Source organism: Vicia villosa, linkage group LG2 (assembly GCF_029867415.1).
Source record: "Vicia villosa cultivar HV-30 ecotype Madison, WI linkage group LG2, Vvil1.0, whole genome shotgun sequence".
Classification (NCBI taxonomy): domain Eukaryota; kingdom Viridiplantae; phylum Streptophyta; class Magnoliopsida; order Fabales; family Fabaceae; genus Vicia; species Vicia villosa.
Window position 1 is genome coordinate 72,473,026 of NC_081181.1, and position 8,513 is coordinate 72,481,538.

General features: G+C 33.0%; 1 protein-coding gene across 1 annotated transcript; it reads right to left on the reverse strand.

Moving 5' to 3' along the window:
* Positions 1 to 870: 870 nt before the first annotated feature.
* LOC131649340 (uncharacterized) lies at positions 871 to 2,461 on the reverse strand. Its single transcript, XM_058919103.1, has 5 exons — positions 2,258 to 2,461; positions 1,946 to 2,164; positions 1,761 to 1,829; positions 1,577 to 1,672; positions 871 to 1,095 (listed from the first exon to the last, which is right to left on the reverse strand). Exons 1-5 carry the CDS (start codon positions 2,459 to 2,461, stop codon positions 871 to 873), a joined length of 813 nt encoding a protein of 270 aa, XP_058775086.1.
* Between the last annotated feature and the right edge of the window lie 6,052 nt (positions 2,462 to 8,513).

Consider the following 8,513-nt stretch of genomic DNA (forward strand, 5'->3'; position numbering starts at 1 on the left):
CGTAAATAGTCTCTTGAACCTTGGAATTATTGGTATGTACAGTACAAGAAATTTGACATTTACCAACGACCAAATTCCGTTGGTAAAGGTTCAAAATCCGTTGGTAAAAGTCAAAAACCCTATACCACCGGTGGTCTGATTCCGTCATGTTTAATTCCCTGTACCAACGGAAATTTTTTCGTCCCAATATCTTATACCAACGGATATTTTGAAGTGTTGGAAAAATTTTTAGGCTATAGCAACGGTTAAATATTCTATTTAATAGCTTTATCCAACACATATTTTGCGTTGCTATAGAACAAAATTAGCATTGGTATATGTCTTTGTTTTTTTACATAAATATTTATTTTTTTATAATTGATATATATTTTTTATAACTAATATTTTTTTAATTAATATATTTTTAATAATTAAAATTTGGTATTATACAACACACAAAATTTAAAGCAATATCAAATAAATTTTCAATTATATTGCCAAAATAGCAAGTCTTACAAACATCAAAATAATAAAGTAATATCAATTATATAATAACAATCACCAAAATAGATGTTACGACAAAAAAAAACATAAGACATATCTAAGATAGAAGCAGATTTTAATCTTCCTCTATTCCATCTTCATCAGTGCATGTATTTCGAGAATTTGTCAGGTTTGGAACACTAGAAGCATCGGTAGCCTATTAAAAATAAAATAAAATAAGTTACAAACTCAATTTAATAAATAGTTTCAAAATATACGAAATATGAACTCAAAGAGTAATGTATAATATACCTGTCTTGCAGCTTGTAAAATAACATTCAAATCTTCTTGAGATAATCGATTTTGTATCACTGACATCATATTTTCCATAAACACATTTGTCCTCTCTTAACTTTCTCGCATTTTCTTAAGTTCATCCCTCAACTCTTGATTTTCAGACAAAGAAGCTTTTGATTTTTTAGGTTTGGGAATATTACCTAAACATTTCACACGTCCCCTCTTTTCAGGTCCTTTTACTTGGGAATAAATGTCATCCGTCCAAGGCAAATGACTCGGTGTCTTTTCGATCGATTGAGAAGTTTCAGCCTCATTATTATGTTTGTTTAGTTCTTCCTGAAATATTATAATAGATAATATAAGAAAAAATGCAAGATGAAAATCAAATAAACACACCAATACTTGTAACACAAAGAGAGAATAACGACCAATTAAAGCTTATATTTTTAACTTTTAAATAATAGATTCATAATACATAATTGAAACATAGACACACACCTAAATAAAATTAAGTATATAATTTTATCAATACATTTGACAAATAGATTCAAACATAGACACACACTGAATTAATATCTTCCAATTTAAAAAAAACATTTTGAAATAGAAATATTAAAATTTAGTTTGATACTTTGGTGCTACAAAATAAACAAAATGCTCAAAATACATATAAAAAGTATGCATGTACAGGTCAAATATGAAACAAACAAGAAGTTAAGACATTATCCAATCCCATGAAACTAAATTTGAAACAGTCAATCAATCTATCTTGCAGCCTTTTCAAGAAGTTAAGACATTATCCAAATATGAAACTTACAATCAATCTTGCAGCCTTTTCATTAACAACTGAACCATCTTTGCGAGTACGGGTATCAATGTAAATCTCTTTGCGTGTGGGCGACGCTCCTTTGGCCTTTTTTTCTAATACCAAAGAAATAATTTATAAGTAATTTCTTTTATAAATACAATTTACTCAATTAAAAGTTCAAATATTTACAAACCTTTTCATTGATCAATCTTGGGAGGCTTTTTGTACCCATACAATGAATATCTTCATATTTAGCACGATTCTGACTATTAATTTTACTTATTTTCAACAATTCATACAATATGATGTTAGTCGAATGAAGAAACCAAGTTCAAATATTTTTATAATATGACACAATTTCTTTTCAATTTAACTTACTTGTGCTTCTTCAGAAAACCAATGATGAACCAATTCACGATATTGATCTGGGTCAACTCTACAATCTGGTATAAAAGATGCAACTTCTTCTTCTGTTTTACTTGGGTCAAATGCCTTTGATTTTAAATCACACTTCCATTGTTTCCACTTAATATTCATCTCAAGTTTCAACATTTGTTTTGCAATGTCATTCATAGGAGGAACGAACTCAAATATGGTCTAAACAAAAAGAGATATGTTAAGTAAATACAACATTAGTGATAAAAAATTATGGTTCATCATGATTTAAATATAAAGTTGTATATATAATACCTCTATTTGTGCCAACATTTCATCTTTTTCCTTGTCCGGCATAACTTTCCAAGATTTGTATTTAATGGAAGCATATTGTTTCCTTCGAACCAAACTCCCTATGAAACGAGTAACAGTCGTACCTTCAGGACCAATGGGTTGACCATACTTATCCAAATTAACAATTATGCAACTCTCGGTGTCCATTTCCCATACATCTAACATTCTCGTTGGACCTCTTTTTTTTAGGTTGAACATCTACAAGTCAAGGATATAAGACATTAAAACATAATTCAAAACTCTATAATCTTCTTTTTCTTCTACATAAGAAATAAGAACTTCTATCTATAATTCAAACCTTTATTAATTTGTAGGTCTTCTTCTTCATCATCAGAAGGAATATAGTAGGAATCTTCAGACTCGTGTATGCCAACTTCCACATGAATTGGATTAGGCCTTGTTTCTTCAACATTACTTCCTTGGACATGAAATGAGGTTGGATGAGTTTCGTGAGCATTAATTCCTTGGACATGAGATGAGGTTGGATGAGTTTCTTAAGAATTACTTCCTTGGGATGAGACGGGGTTTGAGTCTTTTGACTTACGACTCCCAATATTCAATTTTCTCTTCCTTGCCATCACTGTATTTTAATCAATTAACAAGCTAACAAGCAACAATATAGAATAAAAATATAAAAATAAGAACAAGCTAACAATCTAATAAGCAACAATATAGAATGAAAATATAATAATATAGAATCAAAATACAAACGAAATAAGAAAATATAAAATCAAAGCATTCACTCAACATAATAAGTTAAGTTCAGTTGTATACAAAGGTATAAAATCATTCAAAATCAAAACATATTCTCCCAATCTTCCTCTTCTTCCTCAATCTGATTATTAACATCAACTTCAAAGAAATCATTTTCATCAATTGAAACCGCAAATAAAGCATCAACATTTTGAGTAGCTTCGCTTGTGTTGTGTATTTGTTGCTCATTGATTTCTTCATCCTCATTGGAGTCTTCATCACCCATATCATAGACATCCCTCACCTTTGCATCTAGAGCAACACACCAATCCTTGTTTCTCTCATCATATACATAAAACACCTTTTTGGCTTGTGATGCAAAAACAAACGGGTCATCCCAAAGATTTTTTCCAGTGTGTTTCAAATATTTGAAATTCACAATTGTCATCCCAAACTTATCTTTCTTGACACCTTTCTTGATATCAATCCAATCACATTTGAATAGCACAGCCTTGTACTTTCTAGAATAATCCAATATATGTTTATGTGATGATTCTTTGGTCTACTGTTGAAGACATTCTAATATAAATAATTGTTGAAGGCACTGGCATTTCTCAACATATGATTGAAGGCAAGATTTTCTGAATCTTAATAAGATTATTTAGTGTCATTGTAAGTGCAAGGTTGATTCTAAATTAGGAAGAAAAAAATTTCGATACACAAGTACATAACAAACGAAAGCAAAGTTAGCAAAATACCATAACCAAACAATTTAAAACTCACACACTAATAATACTAATTACTAAATATTTATAGGGTTAATCATGAATGGAAGTCTATAGTCTATAGCAAAAACACAACTTCAATAATTATATACCTTGAAACTCTTCAGTAGAAAGGATTGAATTCAATAAATTTTCAATTTCAACAGCTTGCAGAATAAGATTCAATGACAGTATTTTAAGGGCAGATTGAGGATATTGAATGAATTCACAACCAATGTTCCACATAGCATAAATATTGAATGAATTCACAACCGAATGTTCCACATAACATAATGAGTTCACAACCAAAACGCATTAACCAGTCACTAATATATTGTTGATACCTGCAATTATAATTTATATCCAAAACACATTAATCGGTCACTAATATTTGATTCAGGTAAAAGATGAAAACTCATCAATATATCAAATAAGCTTCAGATTATGTAGCTAGTATTTGTAACAACATCAACAAAATTAAAATTAAAAAGAATATCAAGTGAAAATAGATAGATGATTAAGAAAGATTGTAATGAGTGATTGTACTCACCAATCCACGAGACCAACTTGATCTTCGTAAACCCTAATCGTAGAAAGAGTAAAAGGGTGAGAAAAACCTAATCGTCGACGTATGTGATTTTCATATGAGAAGCAGAGCGTAACCTGTATTGTTTGTCAATCTTCCTCAAACCCTAATTAGGAACCATTGAATGACGCAGAAGTGAGAGAATCACAAAGGAGAATCCGATTTTTGATGAATTGGAGGGAAATAAATTTTCCCTTTTCCTTTTAGCGCTCACGGTATTTTTTTTTACAAAATAAAAAGGGTGAGTAAAAAAGCTTTTATAAGAAACACGTATAGGATATTTATGAAAAAGAGATTGTGACTGTTGAAATTAGGTAAAGAATTTGAAAAAGCTTTTATAGAATTTGTAGAGTTTTTATGTATTTTATGGGTAACTAACCAAAAGAAGGGGTGACATGGCTCCATGAAATACGAAGTTAGGATCTTCAGAAAGACCCACCCCCATTAGGCCATCACGTGGGAATTACCCACCAAATCCCTTAAAGCCAAAGACGATACCATATTGTCACATACTAGTAGATACATATGATAAATTAACGTTTTTTTAATTTCTTGTTTGCTTTTCAAATATTGTGTGACACTTCGTTTCGAATCCAGTAAAGGGACTTTTTTTAATATTGAGTGAAAATTCACTACTAGAAAAATCATTTTTAGAGACCGAATTAGAGACCGAAAATATATAAAAATCGGTCACTACTGTCAATAGCGACCGATAAGGAGACTGTCACTTTCTGGTTGGAAAAGCGCTAGTCGCTAACGACTAGCGACCTATTTAGAGACCGATTTTTAGAGACCGATTTTGTGACCGAATTAGAGACCGATTTAGTGAACGGTTTCTGTGACAGATGTTGAAAGTATTTTGGGTAAGTATTTTCTAATATATCGTATCCACAGAGACTGAGTTAATATTGCTGTCGTTCTATAGTCGAATTATAATGAGTTAGTGAAAAGTATTGGTTTTGATTGTTTAATCTCAAATTGCAAATAACAGAATAATAATTGAATGATAAAAAGCTTAAAGACGAATAACAATGGTGAATGAATATGTTGAGTTTTAGGGTTCATCAACCTATTCATATGCAATTGATCATTTAATCCACAAGTGAACAATATCTAAGTTATTATCTTCATTCATCCTCAAAAGAGATATTATGTCTATTGATCACTCTAGAGACACCTTTATCGGTATGATATTCGATCTCTCAGAATAACTATAAAGATAAAGGGAATTAACCGCGATAATTTATGAAAACTTCTTCAAAATCTCATCTCTGAGTATTAATCAACAAGTCAATGTAAAAACCTAGGGCAAAAGTATAAACCCTATCTCTCGATTGATAGTTCAACAAGGATATAAAATAAAAGTAAGGTTTTTCATTGATAATAAATCTTAAACAATTGTTCACGGGAATTAATCAAGTAATTGCATCTTCATAGGTTAACTACTACCTTAAACTCAACACAATGGGGTTTAGCTCTCCATAGCCATGAAGAACACACAAAGTTTCATAGAGGGATTCATCTTCATCAAGGGGATGTCTTCAATTGATGTTGAATTCTCCGTTGGAAGTTGTTTTATGCTCTGGAATAGGATTTCTCTCTGAATTTCGTTCACCAAAAGATCTCCCTCTTATGAGGATTAAGGCTTCTATTTATAACAATTTATCCTTGTAACGCAGCCACCGCGCCTCGGCACGTATTGGCGCGGCGCTAACCAAAGTCAGAGGGGATGGCGCGTCTCGCCCCTTAATGTCGGGGCTCGGCCTTTGCTTCATCCAACTTCTTTGTGATTTCTCTTCTCCAGAGTCTCTACGACTGCGTGTTTCTTCGTCTTTACTTCTCAACTTCAATATCTGCACAAATAACACCCATGGTGACGCAAGTTGTTCTACAATTAGTATCGAACCTCTGAAGTTCATTTCTAACCATAAAATCCTCAAAACTCATAAGATCTACTCAACTTTAGCTCAAAAGGTAGTTAATTTGACTCATGAAAACACTACTAATTCACTCCTAACAAACTCTCCCCAACTTAGAGTTTTGTTTGTCCCTAAACAAAATTACTTACCCCAATAAATACAACAAAACGTACCAACAATCATGCAACAAGTTTTCCAAAAAGATTTTTCAAATGGTTCAATTCAGTGATCAAATAAGATACCCTTCTTTCCTGCAAACTCAGAACATACACATGAAACAGATTCTGAAAGGAAATTACCTCCAGAAGTTTAAAACGCTACACAATCGTAGTTGAATCAGTACTAATCACTCTCATCAAAAAGTATGATAAATAACAGAGGGGTTAAACACTCATCCAAACAATTAAATCAACAAAGATCCATATCATATGTTCACCATATTGTAAGCATCAAGTCCTGTGGAATCTGAGAATCAGAAGGTCTTTATAGGGTTGTAATGTGGTTTAGATTCAAAGAAAAGAAGATATTCAAGGGTTGTTCCTATTCTAAGGAAGCATTCGAATCATAACTCATTCCTTTTTCTTTATACCATTAGCTTTCTCACCCGTCCATCTTTTTCATTCGTAGCTCGATGCTTCTTTCATTTTTTTTCAACAACTGTCTAAGTTCAAACGTTGTTCTTCTTTTGTTTCTTCTCTTTTTTTTTCAAGCTACGAAGTTCTTTTGTTCTTTACACATCACCACCTGTACTTACTCTTCTTTTGATTATGATTCTCCCCAACTTGGAGATCAACCTGTATCTAGAGTCTATTGATCAGAAAAATAGCAAGTGTACTATTTTTGCCTCTGTAGTAATAATAGGGGAAATTCCCCGAATGTCGATCTCAAGGACTGCGTAGGAAATACAGATTCGTAAAATATGATTCAATTGAACAAAAGATTAATGTTTTGGTTTTGGGGGATTAAATCCTTGCAAAGTAAAATAGTGAGAAAAATAAATTGATTTTTGTTATCAAATATATGAGACGCTAGGGTGAGTGGTTGATTTGGCATGTAACACTCAGAATTAAGATCTCTTCAACAAGTTCATAACATTCAGTTACCACATCCTTAGGGTGTTTCCTCCTATGTCCTTAGTAAGGAAACCTTTGGTCTTCCAACCTAAATCCTAAGTCCTTAGGAACCTAAATTGAAACCAAGCTTTTATATAATCAAGATTATGTGGTAATTATAGGGTATCCCTAGTCCTAGGTGATATCTACTATAATCAAATTATGCACAAACCCTAACAACTACAGTCATGTATTTGTTAGCCATAGATTAATCCTTATTTGACCGATAAAGAAAACAAGAAGAACATTGCATAATTTAACTGAATAATATAAACCAATGTATTGACGAAATCACAAATTCATCGTTATTACAAAAACCAAATCAGGACCACCCCCTAGCATTGGGGGGTTTAGCCTCTCATAATATTCAAGAAAGACATAATAAAGAATGTAGACATTACTCAAAAATAATGGTGACTTTGATCTTCAATGGCGGAAACCCTTGAATCCCTCCGTCTCCAAAACTCTTGATGAAGCTATCTTCTCTCTTCTGTGATTTTCTATCCTATGATGCAAAAAGTCCCTCAATAATTCTCTCAAACTCAACTAAATAGTCTAGGTACAAATCTCAGCCAAATGCAATGTCTAAAGTGCCCTCAAGGTGGAGATTTAATGAAAAAGCCCTAAAATTCTCAGCAGCACTGGCCGTGCTTGGACGCACGGGTGGCCGTGTTGCTCTTTATTTTTATTTTTGCTCCCAGCCATCCTGACACGGGCCGTGCTTTGACGCACGGGTGGCTGTGTTGCTCTTTATTTTTATTTTTGCTCCCAGCCATCCTAAAATTGGAAGTTTTCACGCTCTCAGCAGCACTAGCCGTGCTTGGACGCACGGGTGGCCGTGTTGCTCTTTATTTTTATTTTTGCTCCCAGCCATCCTGACACGGGCCGTGCGTGGAAGCACGGGCGGCCGTGTGTCGCCCCTGGATTTTGTTTGGAGGAGAGTTGATCATCTGACACGGGCCGTGCGAGGAAGCACGGGCGGCCGTGTTTGACCCTAGAACCTTGAATTTTCATCTTTCTCTTGCTTCTCCTTCCTTCATGGTTGCTTCGACATTTAAGATGACTTGTTCAAAGCTGAAACTTGTACACAACTAACCAAACGGAATCAAAAGCATCTAAATAACTTAAATTAAAACATAATGA

Excerpts from the sequence above, each read along its gene's own strand:
- LOC131649340 (XM_058919103.1), bottom strand. The coding sequence starts at position 2,461 with ATGTTAGATGTATGGGAAATGGACACCGAGAGTTGCATAATTGTTAAT. Across the intron at positions 1,830-1,945 it reads GGTTTTCTGAAGAAGCACAA|AATCGTGCTAAATATGAAGA; the intron begins GTAAGTTAAATT and ends ATTAATAGTCAG. Across the intron at positions 1,096-1,576 it reads AAAAGGCTGCAAGATTGATT|GAAGAACTAAACAAACATAA; the intron begins GTAAGTTTCATA and ends ATAATATTTCAG.